Genomic DNA, 27,019 nt, shown 5'->3' with positions numbered 1-27,019 from the left:
TGGTCAGTGCGTGTCATAGTGACTGGTTGACCGGTTGTTCTGGTCATAAAGGTCGCATATATATATATATATATATATATATATATATATATATATATGGTTTTTAGTCTATTTAATTTTAAAGAGGAAATTTATCACCAGAAAAAGAGGGAGGGAAGACAGACACAGTGTCTAATTTTTAGATAAAATGAGCAAAGCTTCCATAATCAGGATTTGGAAGCTCCCCAATGTCCAACAGGTGGAGAGAAACTCAGGAGATTGTAGTGGTATTAGAGCCAGTCCTAGGTGCCAAAGTCAAAGTAGGCCACGCTGGCCATAGGAAAGCCCCCAGAAGGAGCGTATGTAGGCCAATTAGCTGTTTTGAATGTAGACAGGCTGCCTTTATGCAATTACTTTACTGTGAAGCTCTGGAGAAACTCTGAATCTCTAAATTTTTTTAAAATGAGTGAAAAAAATTGCAACATCGCCTTGAATGATGGCCTTGGTGTTCACCTTGTGGCCCTATGTGTGGAGGTGGTAGGCGGGAGCTCTTGCTGCCAGCCCTCTTCCACCCCAAAGAATTTACCCTCCTTGGAAAGTTTTGGGCGCTAAACAGTGACTCAACACAATCATTTTCCCAGTCACAGTCAATAAATATGATTTTGATGCCATGAAAAATAATTAGAAAAAATAGGAAGTATGTAATCCAGCAGGTTTAATCCCACATGTATTTATTGGCCATCTACTATGATCTAGAGGGGAAGGAGACACGTACATAGAAAGGAAAGTGAGGAAACACCAAATGCCCATTTGCTTAATGCTGCCCTAATTTCTCTTCCAAATTAGCCATAACACGATTTTTGCTTTTGTTTTACTGGCTGCCACCTTGAGGTTCTTATTGAATGAAAGTATTTGCTTTTCCATAAACACATGTACCACTCCTCATACTTCACAACCCAAGAGAGCTCAGTAAAGGGTAATCAAGGAAGAAATCACATTTAATAAAATCACGATTATTGAGAATATCCGTGTAATAAAATCACCATATCGAGAATACCTGCCCCATTGTATATTTAAGAATGTCCCTTAAATTTATTTTAATCAACAATTCTTTCATTAAGAAAGGAATATGTTCATGTGAGAAAATCAGGTATGTGGTGTATAGTTAGTTATATGATAATCACAGCCACATGAGTGGTTTCTTCCTTAGAATGAAATCCAAGAGCCGGATCAGGCTCTGCAGGCCCCTCAGAACCTGCCCCTCCTTCTTTTCACCTCCTCCAAGTTCTTTATGTCTCAGCCACCCCGACCTCCAACACCAGGTGTGTTCCCACCTCAGGGCCTCTGCCCTGCCATCCGCCTGCCTGACAGGCCCTTCGAACCCTGCTCAGCGCCCTGCTGGGTCTCTCATCGTTCAGGCTTCGCCGCCTGTGTTCCCTCTGCAGAGGAGGCTTTCTGGATAACAGCCCTGTCTAATGTTGCCCGCACCAGCCTGTCATTCGCTGGCATCACTGTGTTTTCTCGTCTCTGCCCTGATCCCTCTCTGACTACTTTATTACTTCCTGGTTTATTTTCTGTCTCCCTCTGGAGTGGAAACTCCAGGAGAGCAGGGGTCTTGCCGACCTTTTTTACAGTTGAATGCCTAGTGCTTAGACGTGGGCCTGACACACAGTAGGCCCTCAGTAAATGTTGGTTTAATTGGATGGACAGTGGTTCTGAGTAATAAATAACAATTAGAATAGTGTCTGGTGCTTAGTTGTCCCTCCCCATCCCCCTAACAACATACAGTCAAAACGAATGTAATCTGTGCTGTTCTTTCTTAACTTTATTAAGAAGGGATTCAGTTATACTGGGTAAGGTAAATCACATCTGGTTGAATACAAAGTAGTCCCCCGAAGTGCCCATTTCAGGAGAATTTAAATGATCTTTTTCTAATCTAATTTTCAGATTGGCCTTGCGCGCAGGAACCATGTCTTGGCATTTCCCCCTCTTCCTCGTGGTCACAGTGACTTTGCCCTCCGTGTGCCTCCAGTTTAATCCTCAGCCTCTGGAGGAACTCGGCTCTGACATCGGGATCCAAGTTTTCCACCAGATTGTCAAGTCCCGACCTCAGGACAACATCGTTGTCTCCCCCCATGGGATCGCGTCTGTGCTGGGGATGCTGCAGTTGGGAGCCGATGGCCGAACCAAGGCGCAGCTCACCTCTGTGATGAGATACGGCGTGAAAGGTGCGTGCTATGGGCTCTGGCCACAGGGCCTGACAGGAGTCTGGGGATCCCTTGCTGGGTCTTAAAGCCCCAGAAGCCAGCAGAGCAGCCCTGGTGCCATCCGGGGCTTAAGCCATCTGCTCTAAAGCACAGGTGCTGCTGTGTTGGGAGTTAGGAGAGCTGGATTCCAGCCTGTGGCTGTAGGGCTTTGGGTCAAACCCTCGATCTTTCAGTTTTCTCATCTCTGAAGAGAAACTGCCCATCTGCCCCACCTTCATGGGGTACAGGGCTAAAAATGCCTTATGGCTGTGAATGCACTTTTAACAATGTCGACTGGGAAGGTGGGTTGTGCATGGCCATGGAGGGCAGCACGAGGAGCCTTATGGTGATGGGACCCTTCTTTGTCTTGACTGGGGTGATGGACATGTGAATCTACCTGGGGGATAAAATTGCATGAAGACACACACACACACACACACACACACACTGCCATCTGAATGAGCTCTGTGGGCTGTCCCAATGGCAGGTTCCTGGTGGTGGCATTGCCATTCATAATGTCACCAATGGAGAAACTGGGTGAAAGGTACGTGGAACCACCCTATACACTGTTTTACAACTTCCTGTGAAGCTATAATTATCTATATATATAAAAGCCTAAGCAACTGAAAGACCGAATGACCAAACAACCCATCAACCGGTTGCTATGACGCACACTGACCACCAGGGGCAGACACTCAATGCAGGAGCTGCCCCCGGTGGTCAGTGTGCTCCCACAGCCAACCTCCCATGGCTGGCCAACCTCCCACAGCCCCTCCCCTGGCCGGCCACCGCCCACCCCCCTCCATTCCCACCCCCTGGTTGGCCTCTATCGCTGGCCAGGCCAAGGGACCCCACCCATGCACGAATTCGTGTACCAGGCCTCTAGTTTCAAAATAAAAGGCTCCAAAAAAAATTTCTTAAGTGAGGCCCAGTTCTTGGAAAAGGCTTAGTTCTTTTCTTTACCTGTTTTTAACAAATGACTTAAACCTAACCTAGAGCTTTTATGTCCCATCATTGTTGTTTTGCTTTAGCGCGGGTTTTCTCACCCAGGGTTACCTGCCTCCTCCACGCTGCAGGGGACCAGGTGCAGGACCAGCTTCGGAGCCTTCCAGGCATTGTGACCTTGAGCCAGTCACTTCTCACAGCTTAGTGACTTTATTGGGAAATGACACTTTTTTCTACCCATGCTCCTCCACCTCTGCTGGCCTTGACTGAGTTGACACCTTCAGCTGGAGAGGAAGATGAGTGAGGTGGAGTTTGTGCACTTTGGGTCCCGTTGGCGATGGTCTCAGTGTGGCCTCCAGCACTCCCGGCTCCAAATGCCTGACCACCTGCCGATGACACAGCGTTAACGTTCTGCACGAGTTTGCAGTTTGTTCACCTGTCGGAAGCAGGGAAAGAATAATACTTGGGACACACTGTTCTGCTCAGGAGTTCAGAAACTCTTGGTGGCTTAGAACTTCACAGTGAATCACGGCTAGAATTTAGGGCCTTTCCCAGGGCAATCTGTCTGCCAGTCCAATTCCAAAACAGCACTGGACTTTGGTTGTTGGTTTTAATGCTGAGCCATGCTCATTTTAAGCAGTACTTCTAAAGTTTTGTGGATATTGGCCTTTGGGCAGCGCCCCACCTCCCACCCCTCACCCCACTTTTTCTTCCTCCCAAACCTCTGTGACGTCCATTGACATGACACACTGATCCCAAGGAACCCAAGTGGTTGCTCAGTCCTTACTTCCGGCTCCGCCTCTGGGAACTCACAATAGTGATGCTCTCATTGAGGACGAAGGCAGGACTGTGTGGGGCAAAAGAGGAGAGATCTGCTCTGATCTTCTCCCAGCAGGAGATCAGGGCGTGTGGAGGAGGCCTTGTGGCTGAACGGGACAGAGTTGGGACGTGGCCTCTGACGTTTGCTGCTCCCTGACTTGTGAAATGGGCCAGCCCCCTCCATCCGGTCCTGCCCCACAGAAGGTGTGAGGAGTAGAGTCCTGAGAGACCTGACAAAGGCCTTAGGACCACCTCTTCACGGAGCCTGGGCGTCTCTTCCCTGCCCTGGTTTAAAGGGTCAGAAGAGGAGCCTGGCCGATGTGCCTCGGTTGGTTGGGCATCATCCCATGCACCAAGAGTTTGCAGGTTCAATTCCCAGTCAGGGCACTGCCCAGGTTGCAGGCTCGATCCCCAGTAGGGGGCGTGCAGGAGGCAACCAGTCGATGTTGATGTTTCCCTCTCATCAGTGTTTCTCTCTCTCCCTTCCCCTTTCTTTCTCCCTAAAAAAAATCAATAAAAAAATTTTTAGTTAAAGAGTCAGAAGAAGAAACGCTCTCAGAGTGACAAGACTTGCAGGGCATTCTTAGAACAGTGTCATTCTGCAACGTGAGTGAGAAGGATCTGTAATACAAGCTCTCTGTAGAAACACATTGCATCCTTATAACTTATTCTCCTCTTTCCCATGCTCTAAAACTGAGCGGAGCGCATACGGATGGCTTGTGTAAAATAATGCTTATGTTGCCATAAAATTAATCCCTTTACTTTTTGAGCCTGATATCAAGTAAAAATCATTGTTCTTGGATGATGGCACATGGCCACTTTTTTATAGTCTTTCAAATGCTTATTTTATTCTTTGTTTCCCAAAGTAGAAAAAGGTAATCATGTTGTTAAATCTTTGGCAGGAAAGGAAATAGCAGTCATGATTGTTAAGTGAGAAAGAGAATGGGTTGGGAAGATTCCTTTCATGTATCCTCCATGGCTACATAATTGAGGCGCTTACCAATCTTTCTGTCGACCTGGTACCAAGAAAGTCCCCCAGGAGAATGAGGTCCACATGGGAAAGGTGTTGAAAATGCCTTCAATGTGCCTGATTTGATGCTCAGTGCATAACTGATTTTTAAGACCCATTAACAGTTGTACTTTATTTAATTACCCCTCCCCCTTTTCTTAACATGAGGACACTGAGAACCCTACTAGTATTATCTTGCTTATTCTGTTGTTATTGCCGTAAGATAGAAGATACTTTGAAAAATAACTTCTCAAAATTCTTGTGGAAATACTGCCATGTTTTCTCCTTTCCCCTCTAGGAGCTGGTAAAACGTTAAAGAAGATCAACAAGGCCATCGTCTCCAAGAAGAATAAAGATATTGTGACGGTGGCTAATGCAATGTTTGTGAAGAATGGCTCTAAAATCGAACTGCCTTTTATTACCAGGAACAAAGATGTGTTTCAGTGCGAAGTCCAGAATGTGAACTTTAAGGATCCAGCCTCCGCCTGTGATTCCATCAATGCGTGGGTTAAAAATGAAACCAGGGGTGAGTGGTCACGGCTCCCTGGGCAACATTTTGTATGATTTCACACTTTGTGAATGAAAGCGTGAGTTAGACTCTAAGATCCTAACATGTGTCTGCAAGTCCAGTGGCCCTTCTGTTGGCAAAGGCCAAGACCCCACTGGCTGGTCTGTCTTTTCTTTCTGAGCAGGCCCCACAACGCGGCTGCCTTCCTTCCCTTTTTGTGCCCCTACTCGTGTCCCTTGGGGATTTTTCCCCTGTGGCACAGGCAGCAGAGCAGAATACAGCCCTGCAGACCCTCTTCTTTCCTCCCTGCATCTCATCCCCAGAAACCTCGTGCACTGGCCCTTGTCTGTTTTGAAATTTTTGCTGCTCATTCCTTCCTGCCTGTGTATCTGTTGTCTTCATTGCGTGGGATGTCCTTCGCAGCCTTTAATATTCAGGATTGGTCTCTCTCACCTTCCCTGACTCTTGCTCTGTCATCTCAGGAAGCAGGTGCCTCATCTCCAGTTCTGATGGGCATATGATTGTGCCTCTTCTATGCCCTTCATTATAGCACTTGCCACACGGCATAATGATTACTTGTTTACCTGCGTCACTTCTCCCATGAGACTGAGCCAAATCGGACATTGGCGTTTTAAACCTGTTCATTTGTAAACTGGAGTTCCAGGTGAAAATATGCAGGAAGAGAGGTAGGTCCAGGACAACAGAGAAAAGTGAAGTGTAGAAATGTAGATTTGGGAACCATTTTTCATAGAAGGGAGAGTTAAGGGCACAGGAGTGGAAGCAAAAGAGACTCAATAGAGAGAAGAAGCTCAAAGAAAAAACTTGGGGAAACTCCAGCTTTCAGGCATGTTTCTCAGTGTGGTCCCTGTCAAACCTGCATAAGAATTACCTGTGGCGTATGTTCAGATCACTGGACCCCAGCCTACTGAATACTTCCCTTCCCCTGGTTAGTGCCTATTCATTCTCACACTGTCACATGAAGAGCAGAACAGTTAAAAGAGTACGTTCTGAGTTTGAATCTCAGCTCTGCCATTTATTGGCTGTGTATCCTTGGGCTAGTTATGTAACCTCCCTGTGCCTCTACTAGAATAGCCATAACAATGTTAAGGTTGTTATGAGGATAAAAATAATACATGTAAAGCATTTAGCAGAGTGCCTGGCACTTAGCAAATGTTCAAGCGTGAGCTATTTTGATAGCCATTAGCTCAACTAAGTAATACTTCCTCAGGGAACCCATCCGTGCCTGACCTCGCCAACCAGGTCAGATTCCCCTTATTTGCCCTCACATCCTTGAGTGCTTTCACTTAAGGTAGCTGTTACCACTGCAGCTTTATACTCTTCTGGGTTTACTTATGTCAGCCTCCACCTCAAGGACACACAGCTCTTTGAGGGCAGGGTTTATTTATTTATTTGTTTGTTTTGTTTTCTTATCTAAAAGAATACGTGGCACCTGATAGGTAGGCATCTAAGGATGGATGGGGCCAGGCCAGCGTTGCTCAGTGGTTGAATATCGACCTATGAACCAGAAAGTCACAGTTCAATTCCCGGTCAGAGCATATGCCCAGGTTGTGGGCTCGATCCCCAGTGTGGGGCATGCAGGAGGCAGCTGATAAATGATTCTCTCTCATCATCAATGTTTCTATCTCTCTATCCTTCCCCTTCCTTTCTTCTCTCATCATCAATGTTTCTATCTCTCTATCCTTCCCCTTCCTCTCTGAAATCAATAAAAACATATATTTTTAAAACGGATGAATAGGCAGGTGGATAGTGAGTGTATTGGAAGACACGTGGATGGACAATGGATGCATGTTTATGCCAGTTACTGATGGCAGGTGCCCTGTGTGCCTCATTGCCTCTAAGCTATGCATTTCTTGCCTTTCTTTATCTTTTTTGTTTATTTTTTTTCATGTCTCCTTACAATATCTTAGTCCTGCTAGTGGCAATCAGAGGTTTTATTTATCTTATATAAAAAAAAAAGGTTGAAGAGATTTCTTCAGACACTTAGTGAGCACTGACTGTACGCTGAACTCAGAGCTAGGCGGGATTTTAGGAAATGAATGACAGTGTCCTTGTTCTTGCACAATTCGTGGTTCAGTTGGGGGAGACAGACACATTGCATTTGTCTGGAATAAAATACCTCGATGTCATGGTGGTGCTGAGCATCGGGCTTTATGGAAACTCCTGGGAGATGCGTGGGAGGCTCAGAAAGGTGGACAAGAGGGACCATGGAGCTATGTCTTTAAAGGCAGGTAGGGGCTGCACTGGGATGTTCCCAGCAAAGGCAAGAAACAGTCACTATGGGGGACCCACTCTAAGGAGCTTGCTATCACTGGAGCACAAAGCTCTAACTTCCTTCCTACAGTCTGTTCATAGAGGCCGTCCTTGTATTGAATAATGGCTATTTAAAACATTTATTTTCCTTCAGATCCTAAGCTAAGGTGGCGTTGGTGCCCCCTTGTGGAAATAGGGAGCAGTGGTGAAACTGTCAGGGAACCCTGGGTCTGCTTCTCTCTGGTGATTTATTTATATGTTTGTTTATTGTACATCAGAATCTTCTTGCGCTTCCTTTAAAACGGCTTAAATCTCTCCGTTGAGTTAGACATTCTTGCTTCTTCAGAAACTCTCACCATTTCATACATTATAACTTGCATTTATATTATGCACTTCTTTTTTTTTAAAGCTGCATTGAACTAATTTTTAACAGCTTTGGGTATTAGTGATCTCTCTTGCACGTGTACACACACACACGTGTGCGCGCACACACACACACTCAGCTGAATCTTCCAATAGGAAGCCAAAGGAACCTAAAAACCTAAATGAAAGTCCAAAGGGTGAGGCCCAGGTAAGCGCTTTGCAGGATCCTGTGGCTTCATGGAGCCTCGCAGGACAAGGGTGGTTGCTCCTTCACTCCTGACACAAGCGAGGTGGACCCTCCCCACATCTTGACGTCTGGGGAAGAGCGTTTTCCTTCCAAATTAGAAGTTCTGGGAGAGAACTCACTTCTTTTCATCTCTGTAATACTAGCACCTAGCTTGATCCCTGACCCATAAATATAGACACCGATTTTAACTTCCACTCTTCTTTACACACAGATTACAAACAATGCTCAACATTTCTAAAAATCTTAAGAGAACTTCGGCATTCACCTTTGATAACACTGCGCATGATAAAGTGTTTCTTTATTTTGACTGTGATTAAATCAACTCAGTGGTTCAAACAGCCCGACTGCTTATCTTGTGCTGACCAAAACCTCTCACTGGTCATCACACGTGTCCGTTATTAGCCAAAATAGGGAGCCTAATTAATAATTAAATACTGTATAGCTTATTTGGATGAGTAAATTTTTCTAAAGCATGGGGCTGATAGGGACTAGCTATAAAAGAATTTCTTGATGAAAAGTTCAGTAATCCCTACATAGAGGATCTCTAAAGTCTTTCCAGGTCTCTGATTTTTAACTTGTTTTCAGCTTTACTTTTTAGTGAGAAAAAGAACCAGAAAGTATACAAGCGTGGTGTAAAAAATTGCTTTTCAAAATCATTTAAGAATCCCTTTGATTTTCCCATTCTCCTGACCCAGCAGCTGCCTCTGCCAATCCTGAGTTTCTTCCTTGTTTGTTCTGTGACTTCACAGGTAAGATCGACAATCTGCTCTCCCCTGACCTTATCGACGGCGTGCTCACCAGAATGGTCCTGGTCAACGCCCTGTATTTTAAGGGTTTGTGGAAATCACGGTTTCGGCCCGAGAACACAAAGAAACGTCCGTTTGTGGCAGCTGACGGGAAGTCCTACCAAGTGCCCATGCTAGCCCAGCTCTCTCTGTTCCGGAGCGGTAAGTTCACACGTGCAAGGCTCCTTTCTAACATACGGTTGATTTCAGACAAGCTATAGAGCAATAGATGCTGAATCATCACATTTGTATAAAATACTTTCTATATATTCATACGTCTCTGGACACCTGTGTTGGAGGATGTTCAATTAAATGTTAGCAGAGGTAGTATTTCAAATGATTCTTTTTCTTTATTTCAATTTGAAATTAAAAAAAAAATGTATCCATTTTGCAATCAGGAAACAAACAAAAAAAAATGGCCCACCTCTGCTGCCATTACCACAGCATAGATAACTGAGGCTGGTGGTTGCATTTTAAACCTGGTTTTATCAAAGCATTGGTGGTCCGATTGACATGACTCTTCTTTCCAATGTATAAGTTAACCTTGACGTCTCCAACCTATACCTGGACATGTGTTTTCCAAGTATTTCCTTTGTATATTCAGTATGTATTAGCTTCAAGCATTGCTCAACACTTCGCCAGCTGCCTGATTCTTTAAATTAGGGAATGACTTACATGATGGATGCAATAAACAAAGTCACTTTCCTCTCATTTATTATTCATCATCCTTCTTGGTAAAATGTTGTCATTCACTCAATAATTTTTTAAAAAGATAACATATATTTAAGAAGTCCTGCAGAAACATATCATGCGAAGCAACTGAGGATAAGGAAAGCCTTTTTGCCCCAAAGTTGCTATCAAGAAGACTCCAGCGGAATGCTAGCATGGCCACCAGCTCGGAGCCCAAGTGCAGCTGTGTTATCTTTTTTTTTTTTTAATATATTTTATTGATTTTTTTACAGAGAGGAAGAGAGAGGGATAGAGAGTTAGAAACATCGATGAGAGAGAAACATCGATCAGCTGCCTCTTGCACACCCCCTACTGGGGATGTGCCTGCAACCAAGGTACATGCCCTTGACCGGAATCGAACCCGGGACCTTTGAGTCCGCAGGCCGACGCTCTATCCACTGAGCCAAACCGGTTTCGGCAGCTGTGTTATCTTAAGGTCAATCTTTGCACACATTCTAACAAAATAAAAAGTGAGGGGACCTCATTTACTGAATGTTTCTATTGAAAAAAATAAAAGACAAATAAGTCAGTAGTCAAATATGAAAATGCAAGGAATTCCACAGACATTCCCAAAAGATTCAAATATGTGTGTTTACAGGAATGAATGTAACCCACTTTTCTTGAGTATATAGGATATTTCCAGAAAGGAAGCGACATATCCCGGGGAGCTTTTCCATTAAGAACTGCTTTGTCTCAGAATATACGTGTATGTTTTCCAGAAAGCAGTACACAAATACATCCTCATCGTCAAAGGTTCATTCTCTGTGGAACTGCAGTACTGGGCCCCTTCCCTGATTTGTGTCCTCAATTCTCCACCCTGTTCAGGCCCCCAGGAGGCTGCATCTGTGGGCTGCCTTGCCCTCTGGCTTCCAGCTGGGTTGGCTAGTGGGGAGAACTAGCAGATTGTAGGGGCAAGGGAGGGGAGAGGGGTTAGGCTGCTGACTTCCCAGCCCTCTCCCTGCAGTCACCTAGGGCCCTGCCTCCCTCCACCAAGGTCTTATTTAGCTCCTGCCATCAGGGCGTGCCCAAAAGCTCTGGGTCACCTCCTTCCCTTCACCCCTCCCAGCTTAAGGCTGGTAAGGGTGCCCAACTATTTGTAGCCCAGGGTACCGTCCTAAATGGTTTCTCTGTACTCTGCCCATGCCTTATAAGCAGTCCCTTCATTAAACTCTGCTTTTCACCGAAAGACAGGGCAGGTTTGTCTTGTTGCGGCTGTGAAGGGAGCACAGAGCTAGCTGTCTGTGGTGGCCCCAGCAGGCATTCGTCTTCATGACTACAGACCACTTAGCCGGTCTCGCATTTTCTGGTGTCTCCTCGCAGGCTGGCCACCACGACCAGCCAGGGCTCAGGGCTGGGCAGTCCCGGCTGAGACAGGCCAGGCTGCCAGCCTGAACCCACGCACACGGCCTCTGGTGCCACCAGCCCCACGTTCCTGGGCCTCCCCAAACCTCACTGTTTCTGGTCACTTGGCCGAAGCATTGCCATCCCATTTATCAGTCTTGCCGTCTTTCCCCCATGAGATGTCATCAGTTAGTAACATTAAGAGAGAGGGGGACAGTAGGAAAGGAGGGGAAAATTCTCTTGACTCTGTCCATTAAGTATAGTTCTTCGATGATAGAAACTTTTCTATTAAAAAATCCTGAAAAATCCTTCTGTAGTAGAAGTATATTTCATGCTCATTGCAAAATCCTCAAATCGGACATATATAAGGCAGAAAGTAAATGTTCCCCTACAATTCCATTTCCCAGGATAAAAACCCCTATTAAGTGTCAGGGATAGCATTTGAGACTTTTTCTATGGCTATCTGAAATATGTCCGTAAGACTTTTTCACATACAAAGAATTACACCGTCATTTCTATTCTATAATCTGCTTTATTCATTAGACAGTATATCATGGGAAACTTTTTGATGTCAATGAGATCCTTTTATCAGCTGCATTATATGCCATGGCATAAATGTATCATAATATCTTATAAACGGCCATTGACTTTTCCCCCATAACACACAGCATGGCAGGGACCATTCTCGTACATAAATGTTTAGATACTTGTGCCAGAACTTCTAAAGGTAATTACCTTGAATAGGAATTGCTGAGTCAAAGCAGTTACACATTTCTTGTGTTTATGGTTATGAATTTAGACTTAGAAATTTTTTTAAAAGCCACAAACAATTCCAGAAATACATATGCATGTTTGTGTGTGTGTCAGTATATTTCTAGATTCCACTCTCCTCTGAGCTTCCTACTCATACACCTATTCATTTTACTTCTCTTTGGTCGTCTATTAAATTCTAGTTCCGTAGATAAGCGCATTGTGGCCCTCGCTCATCGAGTTCTCTCTGCCCCGTGTTCCTCAGCTCAGCAAATGGCACCAGTTCTCACCCAGCTGCTTAAACCATCAGCCCTCCCCATCAGCTCTCTGCAAACTCCCTTTGTTCCATCCTGAGTACAGACGACAGGCCGTGGGTCTACTTGTTGTGTAGATATTTCAATATCTACTAAGTATAGCTGAACAGTTCCTTCAGAACTCAGGACATCCATAGTTACTTGTAGTTGAAGGTAATTTGGGTAATGCTCATCTATGAGGCTTTCCTGATATTAAATATTTAAAATGTTCTCTCTGATTGTACAGACTGTTAAGAGTTTCTTAACCTTTCATTGAGCCTACCTACTATTTCCTCCCTTATAGGACTTCAAATAGGAATCGGAGCACTTAGGGAGCTTTCCAGAAAAACTGGCTCATCCCCAAAGCACCACTGACAGAAAGTCCTAAATCATCTCTAATATTTTTACTATTTGGTTTTCTGCCTTTTATTTCTCACTAAAGGTTTGGTTGATCACCATTCATCGAAGAGAAAAGGCTGTTTTTCCCCTTTTCACATCTTCCCGTCTCTTCAGAATGAAGGAGCCTGCTTCATTCGCATTGTTATGTTCTCCAGAAATCATCCTCATTAAAGCACGCTCAGTCTGCTTCCCAGAGCTGCGGGATGCAGGGCCTCGGGCAGGACACTCAGGGGAAGCAGTCTGGGACCAGGCCCCACACCAGCTTCCCAAATACCCTTTCTCTGTCTGATTCATCCTGCCCAGGAGCTGTGCTCTACTGCAGCTCATGGGGTTTGTCTTGGTGGATCAATTCTGTTTCAACTGCTTGAGCAGCAACCTAACACTCAAGAAGCGAAGTGTTTTACAAAACCGCTGACATCAGTAGATGAAAGTTTTTCCTTCGTGCAGCCCCTGTGCTGAGCACTGTGCAAATACTGTATATTCTCACTTCATTTTCACAGCTCTCTAAGGTAGGCACTGTTATCCCATTGCACAGATAAATAAACTAAGACCTGGATAAGGAATTTGCCCAAGTCCAAGAGATAGTGTGTGTCAGAGTCAGGATTTGAATCCAGGTCCTATAACTCCAGATCTCATGTCTCTGACCTCTGCGCTTGCCCTCCATAAGGCGACACTGTGAAAGCAGTGCTTTAGGGACCGAGTGGAAGGAGAGGACACGTGTTATTTTTTGTCTCCTGGCTCCTCAAGCCGCCAAGTAAAGATAAGCATGGAAGGGGTTTGTTCTGAGGGATCCTCGCTGACATTTGTCATCAGCTCCTGCGATCAGAAGCAGAAGCAGAGCCAGGGAGAAAGGAATCGTGGGGCAGAGCCAGGGAGAAAGGAATCGTGAGTGACTGGATGTCAAATGGTTAGTTAATGATGTCTCCAGTCGAGGCTGGATTAACTGGCGGAAATAGAGGCTGTCTCCTTGCCTCAAGCACACTCAGCTCATAAGTTTTTATTATTCATGGCCCCAATCCTTATCTGAACATTAAACACTTCTAGAAGTGGTTAATGAATACCTCCAGGTGCTTACTCCTCGCCCTGGGGTAATCATTTATTAACTGCTTCCCAAATTTCAGTTTCTAAAAGTTAGCTCTGCAAGAGGAGGGACCTAATGTTTTCTTTGAGGATTAAAGGGATTATTAGGAAGTGATTTTTTTTCTCACGTTCCCATGGATTTTTCAGTTTCTGCTGAGACCATTGTGTTATGCAGGGTAAAAGTAGAGATGAGGGTCCCATGTTTGAATTGTAGGTAACCTCAAGACAAACTCGGGCTAGCATGAGCCTGCACATGCACAGATTGCCACATATTTCTTTCTTAAGAGGAACCTGCAATGTCACCCTGTAGTGTCAGCCATTCTGATTGCTTCACTATTTTCATCACATTTTATAGTTAAAAGTGTTTGTTATGTAACAAAGACAACTTCACTGTCTCTCTCCCTCCCTTCCCCCATCTCTGGAGACCTGACGTGGATATTATCTATCTCCAGTGCAGTGATTGGCAAAGGTCTTCCTCAAAGAAAAGACAATCATGAGAGAAATCACTTTCTCTTTTCTCTTTTCCTTAAATATGGTGTCCTTCTAGGTCATTTAGAGGAGAAGGAAGAGGGGGCCAGTGCTCAGTGGGCACCCACCCTGGGTCAGGCCCTGCTGAGTCCCTTACATATATTTTTTTCACATTTAATCATCTCAACAACCCCTGGATAAGGAGTTTTCCCAAGTCCAAGAGCTAGTGTGTATCAGAACCAGGATTTGAATCCAAGTCCTGTAACTCCAGATCTCCTGCACTGGTGTCTCCATCCTCCATGCTCAGAGGCACACAGAGGTTAAATAACCTCACCGAGGTCACCGAGTTCTTCTTAAAAAGTTTGAGATATGTTTAATAAAACTTTTCAGAAATCCACTCTAAGTCTAGAAATGCTGGTTTTCCATTCACCACATTATTTTTCTAACTCAGTACATGCTGAATGTAGAGGTTTCATGGGATCCTAAAGTGCTCTGTCCAAGACTTTCCCCAGGGAGCTGGTAGCCTCTCTGGGCCCATCCCCATGAGCTGGGCTTCTTGCCAGTGCCCATCGTGACTACACTTTTATTCACTCTAATCCGAGATGCTCAGGCATGCTGCTCAGTTGCTAAATGTTTTGAATATTTTACATGGGATAAAAGGGTTCTAAGGTTCTAAGATCAGATTAGTTTGGGAGATCTGGGGATAACTAGAGTTAAACAGTTTTCTTCAGAGTATCTCAGAGCCTTTATAATGTTGGTATTATATTCTCTGCAAGAGGCAATGGTCCAGTGCTTCCTAAACTCACTGGGTATGGAACCCAGTTTGTCCACCGAGCATCTTGCAAGTTGCCAGAGTTCTCTACATGACATTTTGACAAATACTGGTTAAGTCATTCTTGGTTTGTTATTAGTAAGTACAAGTACCATAAATTATCTAAGAGCCCTAATGATAGTTACTAGAATGAATGAAGAGTGAGCAGGGAGTCAGGGTAGTGAAGTAGGAAGATGGTCTTTGGCATTAGGTATACTGACCCCAAGTCCTGGTGCTCCACTTCTTAGCCATGTGTCCCTTGGCAAGTTACCTAATTCCTCTAATGGTAGCTTCCCTAGTGGTAACATAGATGTCTTATACCTACCTTATGGGACACTGTGATTGTAACTGTGTGGAAATGGTTGGTATGGGCTGGCACAGATTGGGCCCTAAACAATGGAAGCTGTTTATTCCTTCCCTCCCTTCTCTTCAACATGCACGCGTAGTCTTGGCTACAAGAATCCTTCTCAGGCAGCTCAAATTCATTTCTTTATTCATATGATAAGGATCAACTTCTTGCAAAGCACTATATTCTCAGTGCCTCCTGACCTAAATTCCCCTCAACAGAATTAATGTAATTTTAGTGCCACCCAAAGGCATTCTGTTTAGACAGGTCTAGACTAAAGAAAGGGAATTCTTTACAAAGGAAGGAAGAAATAACTGTCCTTATCTTTGTCCTCCTAAGGAAGCTATTTTGCATGGCTCTCTTTCTTCTGACTCTACCATGCTGACCAGCAGTCACTCCCACCACATTTGGAAGTCATCAAGGGCCTACTGAACCTGCCTCTGATTTCTTTAGGGTCAGCAAGCACCCACAATGGCTTATGGTACAACTTCATTGAACTGCCCTACCACGGGGAGAGCATCAGCATGCTGATTGCGCTGCCGAGCGAGAGCTCCACCCCACTCTCGGCCATCATCCCTCACATCAGCACCAAGACCATAGACAGCTGGACCAGCATGATGGTGCCCAAGAGGGTGCAGGTCGTCTTGCCCAAGTAAGTGGCTCCTTTTCCTGAAGGAGAAAACAACGGAAGTGCTCCATTCTTGATGGTTGATGGTGATTGTGCCAGATACCAGACAACACGAGGCTAAAATCTGGCCCATCACGAAGCCCACTTTATTGTGCAGAAATCACATGGTCAGAATGCAAGGCTGTGCTTGTGGGAAAGTTTGTTGTTATTCCCGTGCTTCTGGTATGGCCAGCTAATGACAGTGGAGGAGAGAAAGTAGATGGCCTCGGAGCCTCCACAAAACCCCAAGCTCCAAACATGTCTCATTTGTTCAAAAAACTGAAGAACACATGCATGTCATGCTATTAGTATGATGAAATTATAGTAAAGTTTAGTAGCGTTCTGTTCTTTGATAATGAGCTTCATTTTAGTTATGTTTTAGCTGGAAGTTACTGACGACCAAGGCCCAGAAGGTAGGTGGTAAGGAAATATTTTGAAACCACCAGGCAGAATTCATACATTAGTATCTAGGGCAGTTTTTCTGTTATACCCTGAAAGTATTAGACAGATGGAATTTTGGCTGTTAAGACTTAAATCCAAAGGAAAAGTCATCTCAGATTCTGTCTGAATCCTGAATTTCTAACACAGAATGCCTTGTTTTGCCTAGATGGTGAAGGGGGCAATGATGTCTTCCTTCTATGAACTTTTTAACATAAGTGTTGGGCCTTTCTCTAGGGCTTTTAACCACCCAGACCTCATGGTGGTAACTTCCCATTCTAATAGCTTTTAATTTCCAGTCACTGAATTAAGAAGTCAGAGAAATACGTTGATAATAAGTATTAGTAATCTTCCCAAGATTATTTTTTGTTGTAAAATAAGCCTTTACATAGGCAATGCTTGGTATAAAGGAATGAGATGGTGACATTGTTGGTAAATTACAATTATAATTAATGGCTAATTGCCATTCCTACCCATTTGTGATGAGAATCCATTCACCTACCCTGTTGCTCTCTCATAGGATGTGATCAAATCTAGTAAAATATCCCCTGATGAAACATTGAATAGCTGACATGTGGATGCTATAAGGCCAAATAGCCTATACATATTTAAGAAACCAGTATTATACCCAAACACAATACCATGACTCCTATTCCCAGTGTTTGCTCTCATTTTAACATCCTGAGATGCTTTCAGATCTCTCCATGAACCAGCAGGAATGCATCTCCTCTCTTTTGACCATCCCCAGTCCCGGTGAGGATGGTGGCTTTTACGGCAGCCAAGGTGATGGCTCTTTGGTTGGATGTGGGGAAAGACTGTAGACATTGCAGAGTGTACACATTTGTCAACACCCGGCATCTCCCGTCCACACAAGAGAGGTGCTCCTGTGGATCTCCCTGAGACTGGAACGGGGAGCCTGTTGCATGTGAGGATGAGAGAGCCCCCCACTTGCTGTTACTATATGTGCTGCTAATGCCAGCTGAGGGCCTGAGGGATGACTTGTTCTCTAATTACCTTGGGATTAAGATTGACAATGCAATTTAGATTGTTGTTCAGAGCGTGCTTAAACAGAAGCTGTTGGTAAACATTTTCCCGCTGGCACTGATTACATCATTTTATATCATTCATAGCCCCGTGATTTTTCCTCCTATTTTCTGCTTTCATGCTAGGTTCACGGCCACAGCAGAAATGGATCTGAAGGAGCCGCTGAAAGTTCTTGGCATCACCGAGATGTTTGATCCGTCAAAGGCAAATTTTGCTAAAATAACAAGTATGTTCAGTTTAAAATGTATTCTTAAACTTGAAGACTTTGTTACAAACTGAGTCTCTGATTTGTTCAGAAAGGAAAGGTCAAAATTACGAATGTGTTGACCTAAAACTCTCCAGGGTTTAATTTGATATATCGCCCAGTGTTGCTGTTGATCCTTAATCATTTCAATTAGCATGTCAGTCATCCCTGCATTTCACGTGTACTTTTCCTGTGAAGCCCACGTAACTCTACACAGGTAAAGAAGTATTTTGTGTATTGTCTCTATTACCGAAAAATTTGGCCCTTACTTAGGTGTTAGTTGTTATTTTTTCAAATGCACACTTGTCTCCTCTGTTTGAAAAATCAAGATATTTGGGGGCTCTCAAATACTTATTCCCACCAAACAACAGCAGGCATGCACAATATCCAGATATGTATTTTGGAAATTCATGCCCATTAATCTGAAGTCATGTAAATTCAAAGGAGTCCAATTAGAATTTTTCTTTGCCAAAACTTCTAGGACACATCTGGTATGACATCCCTTCTTAGCCCACATAGGTACCTTTTCCTGGAGCTACGTGTGACTGGTCATTCCTTTGTCTTTTTTAATTTGGGGCATAGCAACCTCCTCCCATAGCAAAGTCATGGCTTAAACACTACTTGCACTCCATTTTGTATTTTTCCCCTTGAGTGCAAAGGTGCCTGCTAGTGAACACTTGAGTGCCTGTCCCAGGGACACACTTGACCCCCACCCTGGGGAACCTGCAGTGCCGTGGCTGTCCTGATGGTCTCCTCCTGTGAGCCAGACACTCATCCCGGTCCAGCGGCAGCCCCATCACCTGGGAGCTTGTTTGAAATACATGATGTTGGGTCCAACTCAGACCTACTGTATCAGAGTCTTCGCTTTACCAAATTCCTCAGCCCAAACACATTTGAGGAGCACAGTTTTAATCTGCACTTTCCCCTTCAGGGTTAGCCTGTGTAGCCTAACTGCTACCTAGTGTCCCCAGGGAGTTCACAGGTGTTCAGAGGGAAGACCAGGCTCCCCAAATTCTCCTGAGACCTTCTGTTTAACCGTGCAGGTGACATGGCCCTGCAAAGGGGCCCCTCACTCACCATCGGTCACATTAGAGCCAAGCATCGGTGCAGCCAATTTAAAACCAGATGGGGTGGTGAGCACACAGTACAGGATACAGTTGGTGGATTGTAGAATCGTACACCTGAAACCTATATAATTTTATTAACTAGCTAGGGGCCCAGTGCATGAATTCCTGCACCTTGAAAGGAACTGTGGGTCACGAGGCTGCGGTGGGCACAGGGGCAGGTCTTGGCCCATCCTCTTCACCCTCGTCTGGCCCCTCCCACTGCACCCCCAGTCCCCTGACTGCCACTGCCACCTCTCCCATGCACTGACAGCACCGGCCCCACTTGCACCCACTGCCGGCGTGGAGCAATTGGGGCTGGCACCAGCAGCAGGTGTGAGCATGGCTGGCATCATCAGCGGGTGCGAGTGGCAGCTGCTGCCCCAATCGCCCCTCAGGAACAGGGGTAGGTGGAGAAACCCTGAGGGGTGATTGGGGCCAGCAGCCACAGCTTGCACCCGCTGATGGCATGGAGTGATTGGGACCGGTGCCTGACACTGGCAGTGGGTGCAAGTGGTGGCTCTGGTGCCAGCAGCGGGTGCAAGAGGCGGCTGCCAGCCCCAGTTGCCACTCAGGAGCAGGGGTAGGTGGAGAAGCCCTGAGGGGTGATCGGGGCCAGCAGCTGCTGCTCACAACCACTTATGGCGCCGAGTAATTGGGGCCAGCACTGGACACCGGCAGTGGGTGCTAGCGGCAGCTCCGGTGCTGGCAGCAGGTGCAAGCGCCAGACGGGACCGCGGTGTGTGGGAGCAAAGAATTTTCAGTAATCACCAGAGGCTTGTCCCAATGACAGCAATCAGCACCCGCCTTGGTCTGGCGCCCCCACTCACCTGCTCCACCATCCCGCAGCAGCCAATGTCCTCCATGTTCCGCGCTCTGCCACCTGCTGCCAATGCCAGCCATGTTCCGTGCGCACCCCCTGGTGGTCAGTGCACATCATAGCGACCATTTGTTCAGTTGTTCACTTGTTCAGTTGTTCTGCCATTCGGTCTATTTGCATATTAGGGTATTATATATATACATGTCACCCTGATAAATTTAAAATGAAATAAAACCAGATGACACAAGAAGCACTAGTTCCCTTTGCATCCTGGCCCATGTCCAGTCAAGGCTACCATTAACCTCTGTTCGTGTTGCCCCTGAAAGCTGCCCCCAGTGGGGGTTGCTGGAATGGTAAGGATTTGCTGAGAAGGAAAGTGAATTCACTAGAAGGTTCCAGGGACAAAACTGTGTTTCTGAGTCTGGCCCTCACAACAGTCTGACTGGTCTCCTGCTTGACCCTCTTCTCTTACTAATACACCCACGAGATGAGTGGCTTTTGTTATGAAAAGCCAGCACCTACTCTGCCACTAACTTGCCATGTGATTTAAGGGCAGGCTTTTTTTAACACTCTGGGCCTCGGTTTCCCCATCTGTCAATGCCATCTGAAATCCCTCCTGGATCTGACATTTGTAAGTGAAAAATAATGTTGGCTTGCTGCTTCTGCGTAACTGGGCTTCCTTCTTAAGGCTCCGCTCTGTTTATTGTTTATGAAACTCTCAGTGATTGGAGTTGAATGGCTAGCAGCACTAACTATTTGGGGTCTGGGACTCCCTCCTCTTGAGTGATATCCCGGGTCTCAGAGCAGACACGGCAGGTGGCAGGCCTCCGACAGCCTCCAGTCCCCGGGACTGTGAGAGGTCGCTTCTCCTCTGACACCTTTTCAGAACTGGACTTGGCCATGGCTGAGATTCCTTTTCCAGCTACACAGATGGTCTGCATAGCAAACAAACGCTGTTGTTTTTGTCTTGTTTTCTGGAAACAGGGTCAGAAAACCTTCATATTTCTCACATCTTGCAAAAAGCAAAAATTGAAGTCAGTGAAGACGGAACCAAAGCTTCAGCAGTCACCAGTAAGCCGGGGTCCTGGCGGGGCTGGTCCTGGTGCGGGGGTAAGGGGTGAGGGGTGCTGGGCTTCCCCAGCTCACTCATGGACTTCCGGTCAGGTGCTGTGGGGTGACTGTCCGGACACAGTGGGAAATGAGACAGATCGAGGACCGGTGCCCGTGGGCCTCTGAGTCTGTATCATTAAGGAAAGCACTTCAATGAGAGAAATTCCTCCAGGACAAGAGTTGACAAACTCTTTCTGTGAACTATGTATTTTCTACTTTGTGGGCCCTACCGGCTCCAAAGCAGCTTCTCCACTCTGCCATTGAAGCGACAAAGCAGCAGAGATGATGCAAGCCAAAGGGCCTGGTAGTTTCTACAAAACTTGGTGAAGGCAGGATCTGTCCCCACACTTGGCCTGAGCACAGCAGTGTGCTGAGACCTGCTCTCAGCAGGACAGAGCATATTCTGGCTTCTCTTGGCAGAGAAGACCAATCTTCAGATAGAAGCATAACATAATAGCACTTAACTCATAGGAAACGAGTCAATCGGGTTTACCCAGGACGAAGTGAAGAACTAGCACGCAGCTGCTGATTGGAGCAGGATTGCCGTGCAGCCTTTCTTGATCATTTGAACATCCACATCCACAGCTTTCCCCTCGACGGCTCATATAATGAAGGAGGAAATGGAACAATCTTAGGTTGTTTCCTTTTTACCCCTTGATTTTCCACATGAGATTGCTTGAATAGATATGACCAAGCCCTGTGAGCGCATAAAGTGAACCATATCTCAGCTGCACTTGTAACTGGGTCAAATATTTCTGGTCATTAAAAGTACCATTTATATCCACAGTAGACATGTTATTGCCTTTCTAAAATAAACATTTAATATTTATTCCTTTAAAATAGCATTTGAAGCAAAGACCTAGAATAAGAGGGGTTGGAACTTTTTAAATGCCTCCTGCCTTTTCTGGGTGATTATAAGTGACATATACGTTTTTCCAAAGTTATTGACCCATTTTGCCAACAGCATAACTATCAGGACTGGCTACATAATTTACAGGGTTTTTTGCAAAATGAAAATATGGAGCCCCTTGTTCAAACCTGATTGAGAATTTGAGACATCAGCAGCAGGACACTAAACCACGTGCAGGGACCTTGTGAGTGTGGGGCCCTGCGTAACTGCCCAGGTCCAATCCTCATGAAGCCCAGCCCTGCTGTATTAGTCTGCTCGAGCTGCCATAACAAGTCCAACAGAAATTCATTTCTCACACTTCTGGAGGCTGAAGTCCAAGATCAAGGTGTTGGCAGGGCTGGTTTCTCTTCAGTCCTCTCTCCTTGGCTTGTGCATATCTGCCTTCTCACTGTGTCCTCATATGTGTGTGTCCATCCCTGGTGTCTCCCTCTCTTCTCATAAGGACCCCAGTTTTATTGGATTAGGGCTCTACCTTCATGCCCTCATTTAAGTAAATACCTCCTTAAAGGCCCTATGTCCAAATACAGTCAAGATGGAGATTAAGGCTTCAACATATATGTTTTGAGGGTATTCAATTTAATCCATAACACTTGTTATTGAGTTGTTATTAATAACCCTTTGTTGAATGATTTATCCCAACATAGCTGCAGATGTTTTCTTTGTAATATCAAGCTCAAGTCATTAATGCTTTCTGGGGCTTGAACAAGAGGACCAGGTCAATGCAGCAAGCATGGGGCAGTTATGCCTGGCACTACCACAGGCTTATTAAATTGAAGCCACTGTTGGTAAGCATGGCAGAGGAAGCATGTCTAAGACCATGAACTAAAGCAGTTTGCTTTCTAAGTCCAATGTCTACACCAAGATGTGATGGACAACACATTAGGTCCCAACAAGTGGTCTATGTTGACAATGGGAGGGAAACCTAGTCGTGCCAGAGAAAGAGGCACAGACTCAGAAGCTGAGCATGAAGCTGGGCTTTGATATGCAGAAGGGATTTGAATAGGCTGAAAGGACCAGCTGCCTTCATCAGAAAGGCAGATGGAATAAAAAGAAAACAGCCACTAATGATGGTGAACAAACCATCATTATAATATGTTTATGTCATTTAACCCCCATAGAAACCCTACAAAGAGTAAGTGTTTTTATTAAAGGTGGTGCTCATGTAGCCTAAATGAGATGGTAAATGCAAAGGGCCTAGCCTATGGTAGCTGTTCAGTAAATGGGGACCATTGGGCCTGTAGGGATACATCCAGCCCTTAGAACAGGAATTAAGTGTGTCCCCAAACACCGGCATCAAGGCTCCATCGGGCCAGCTGCCTCGCTGGCCACAGGCTGGGTGCACAACATGTTTCTTTTTCTTCCCACAGCTGCGATTCTAATTGCAAGGTCATCTCCTCCCTGGTTTATAGTGGACAGACCTTTTCTATTTTTCATCCGACATAATCCTACAGGTAAGTGATTCTCCTCTTCCATCGGTCACAAGTTAGAATTCAGAAAGGTGGATTGCCGTTGTAGTTACATCCAATGGCGCTGCTCTTAGTCTATTTCCCATGTGGCAACAATCGCCAGCACTTCAAATAATATAACCACACACGTTGAAGAGAGAGGAAAATCAGACTATGTTTATAAAGTGTGATGGAATCTTTTAAACAATGACAAGATTGTATGTTTGGGTTGTTTTGTTTTGACTTGTTTTTTAACATGTAGAGAGCTCTGCCACCCTTTGGGCCATTTTTAACATCTATTGATTTTCTTTTAAATAAATGCAGTAAAGTTTTACAAGAAGCTAGATGTCATCAACCTCTGTATGCCCACTCCACAGTTAAGACTTGAGATTTGTTAAGTCAGTGGATCTTGGCTCTGAGTCATTGGTTCAAACGTTAGATCCATCTTTAAGGGTAACAGTAGTTCCTATCCCCTAGTACAACTCTGAAGAATAAATAATAATGTCTTTGTGGAAAGGTTGGCTTCATGTTGGCACAGAGTAGGAACTAATATATTTAACTCTTACCCTTTTTTAAATCAATAATATAAGCTAGTTCCTTATCCTCTTGTCTCATTGCAAGTTCAATGTCATAATTAGTGTGCGGCATAATCTCTAGCCACATGTGGCTATTTCATTTCAACTTTTAACTCATTTAATGTTATTTCATAACATCACATAAAATATAAATATATTTCAAGAGCTCAGTAGCCACATGTGACTCATGGCTGCCATCCTGAACCATGAAGGTATAAACCATTTCCATCATTGCAGAAAGTTCTGTTGAGAGCAGTAACTTAAACTCACCCCAGGGACCTTCCCTTAAATGTGCCTTCCATCTTATTTTTTAAAAACTGTTTTTATAGTCATGCATCGTTTTCTTTCAATCCTATAGGTGCCTTCTTATTCATGGGGCAGATCAACAAACCCTGAAAGGTCCTACAGAAGAAGCCATGCAAAGCAAACCCAACTTTGCTATGAAGAGAAGACTCCTTGCCTACATCTCTCATAGTTCTGTCAAATATTTTTTTACATTACTTTCTTTTCAAAACTAGTTCTTAGGAACAGAGACTCAATGATGCAAGCATTTCTATTCCAAGGTGTGTTAAAGGCGGGAAAAAGGGCAGGAAGGCTGGAACACTGTACTGAGCAATGACTAGAGGGCTTCCAAATGTTTAAAAGAGTCTTTAAACTACTGAGTGGTTACCTAGGTAACAACCCTCTTGAGTATTTACTGTCCAGTTCAGGATTTTTGTTTTGTTTTGTTTAATGTATGGCTTTGCAGAAGACATTGAATCAGTGTGATGGGGGGAAAAGACAGTTTATCGTAGCTTTTACATTTTTATGAAAAAAAATATTATTGGCCTTTTAAATTTTTTTTTTGGTCTTATCCAAAGTCTTGATAGTAAGCGTTCTTTGGGGGGTAGAAATAGCGAAATCTCTAGCCTCTTTGTGTTTTTGATGTTGTTGTTGTTGTTTTATATAATGCACGTATTCACTAAAATAAAGTTTTAAAAACTAATGTCTTGCTAGACAAGGTTTGCTGTTGTGCAGTGTGCCTGTCGCTACTGGTCTTCTGTACTCTTTGGATTGCATTTTTGTATTTTGTACAGAGTAAAAATAAAGTGTTATGAGTAGTAAAAAAAAAAAAAGTTATTGTCTGCTATTTGAAAGTACAACACAAGAAACAGAGACTTGCCTGAGTGGCATGGCTCAGTGGTTGAGCATCAACCTATGAATGAGGAGGTCATGGTTCAATTCCTAGTCAGGGCACATGCCCAGGCTGCGAGCTCAATCCCCAGTGCAGGGCATGCAAAAGGCAGCCAATCAATGGTTCTCTCTCAATATTGATGTTTCTCTCTCCCTCTCCCTTACTCTCTAAAATCAGTGGGGGGGAAAACCCACTGATTTTAGAGAGTAAGGGAGAGGGAGAGAGAAACATCAATATTGAGAACCATTGATTAGAATATATATATATATATATATATATATATATATATATATATATATATATAATTTTTTTTTAAGAAACAGAACCTTTTGAAAGGACTTCAACCTCTTCTGATAAACCTTTGCATTTTGGTAAACTGCAGGAAACCCAAAGCCCCTGGCTTTCTCCTCTAAACCTGTCAATCAGACACTATTCCCTGCTTCACCCCTTCCGTCTGTAGATCCCTTCAGAGGAAGAACTATCCGGTTAAACGCACCTCTCATCTCAGCTGCCTGTTCACTCAAGTGAGGGCCAAGTATGACCAGCTAAAGGGATTTGGTAGCCAGCGCAGAAAGAAGCCCCTGGGGACTCTTGTACTTTGGAAGTCGGAGTGAATGGTGGGTGTGTCAATGTGTTGTTTGGGTGGCAGGCTGGAGCACTTCTTTTGTGAAATGACAAGATTTTTGTTTTGATTTTTTGGATAAGTAATCACAATTCTAATGTTACCATTTTTTAGTTGCCGAGGTTTTTTTTTGTTTGTTTTGTTTTCTTCCCACTAATTTCTCTAAGATTTGGGTAGTCTTATCTAAATCAGAATGATTTCAAATATTTTTTTATCAAAACTTAAAAAACTTTTCTAACCCATGAACTCTACTCTTTACATATTAAAATATCACATTCAACAATCCACCAATTTGCCATTTATAATTCTTATTTGTCAAGTGGGCTGAGCTTTGCCTAAGTTTGGGTACTTTGGTTAACCCCGAGAGAAGGGAGAAAGGGGGAATTTTTTTCCTTAGCTAAAATAAGATGCCAATAAATTATTTTTTAAATATGTTTTTATTGATTTCAGAGAGAGGGCTAGAAACATCAATGATGAGAGAGAATCATTGATCGGCTGCCTCCTGCACGCCCCCTACTGGGGATTGAGCTCAAAACCCAGGCACTGCCCTGACCATGACCTCCTGGTTCATGGGTCGATGTCAAGCCCAGCACAGCTGGGCTCCAAAAAATTATTTTGAACAGTTACCTCAGAACACTTGTACTCTAGCGAACATGCTGGTACAGTTAGTTATTAATGCCTTTTCGAGTTAGTTTTACTGGTTTTCCAGTTTCCTGATCCCAGTTATATTACTTTAAATAGTTTAAAATAAGAATAGTGTAATCAGTAATCCAAAAATTGTGCACTCCATTCACTCACTCATTCAACTACCTTTGGGGTACCAAGTACCAGGGGGTACAGAGATAAATATTTCTCTACGCAGTTTAATTTTAGAAGAGAGAGAGAGAATCCTAGCACATTGAGGTATCTGACTATTGCAGTGTGTTTACATGATAAGAATGAAGACCCAATGGGCATTAGTCCAAGAGTAAAGACAAAAAGACACTTGCAGGGCCAAGACTAGCTTCCTGGGCTCTTGACTAGCTTCCTGGGCACTGCTCATTCCAGAAAAGACCAGAAGAGTTCACCTTTTTATTACTGCCCAATAGAGTAGCCCTGTTATGTGACACAGGTGGGCAGCTCCCCAATAATATAAATCAGCCACATTTTACTGGGCACATTAAAATTGAATATCTGGCCCGGCTGGTGTGGCCCAGTGGCTGATTGTCAACCCATGAACCAGGAGGTCATGGTACATTGTTACCAGGTACATTGTTAGTGTTTGCAGATTAAATTGAATATCAAATAGAAAAATAAAAGTGAATTTTTATACTTCTTAGTGGTATACCTCCTCCATCTGAAGTTTATAATCCCAGCTACCAAAGGCAGAGAAGGGTGATATCCCTCATGCTTTTCTTTGCTAGACAGGAAAACGATCCCAGGACTAAGAAGTGAGTCCTAGTGGCAGGTTGTCGGGATCCTTACAGACATCATCGTCA

At 44.4% G+C, this 27,019-nt stretch overlaps 1 protein-coding gene across 1 annotated transcript in view; it reads left to right on the top strand.

Annotated features, from left to right (window-relative positions):
• SERPINE2 (serpin family E member 2) overlaps positions 1–24,860 on the top strand; it is a 58,034-nt gene extending 33,174 nt beyond the window's left edge. Inside the window, exons 2-9 of the mRNA XM_079783198.1 lie at positions 1,927–2,207; positions 5,297–5,524; positions 9,137–9,334; positions 15,843–16,041; positions 17,664–17,764; positions 20,690–20,776; positions 23,093–23,176; positions 24,104–24,860. Of these exons, the coding sequence (XP_079639324.1) occupies positions 1,949–2,207; positions 5,297–5,524; positions 9,137–9,334; positions 15,843–16,041; positions 17,664–17,764; positions 20,690–20,776; positions 23,093–23,176; positions 24,104–24,141 (1,194 nt within the window). The 5' untranslated portion in view covers positions 1,927–1,948 and the 3' untranslated portion in view covers positions 24,142–24,860. The remainder of the gene's footprint in view (positions 1–1,926; positions 2,208–5,296; positions 5,525–9,136; positions 9,335–15,842; positions 16,042–17,663; positions 17,765–20,689; positions 20,777–23,092; positions 23,177–24,103) is intronic.
• The last annotated feature ends 2,159 nt before the right edge of the window (positions 24,861–27,019 follow it).

This window comes from Cnephaeus nilssonii, assembly GCF_951640355.1.
Source record: "Cnephaeus nilssonii genome assembly, chromosome: 10".
In the NCBI taxonomy this organism is placed as follows: Eukaryota; Metazoa; Chordata; class Mammalia; order Chiroptera; family Vespertilionidae; genus Cnephaeus; species Cnephaeus nilssonii.
Note: the sequence above shows the minus strand (reverse complement) of the source record. Positions and strands in the feature narration are given on the sequence as shown.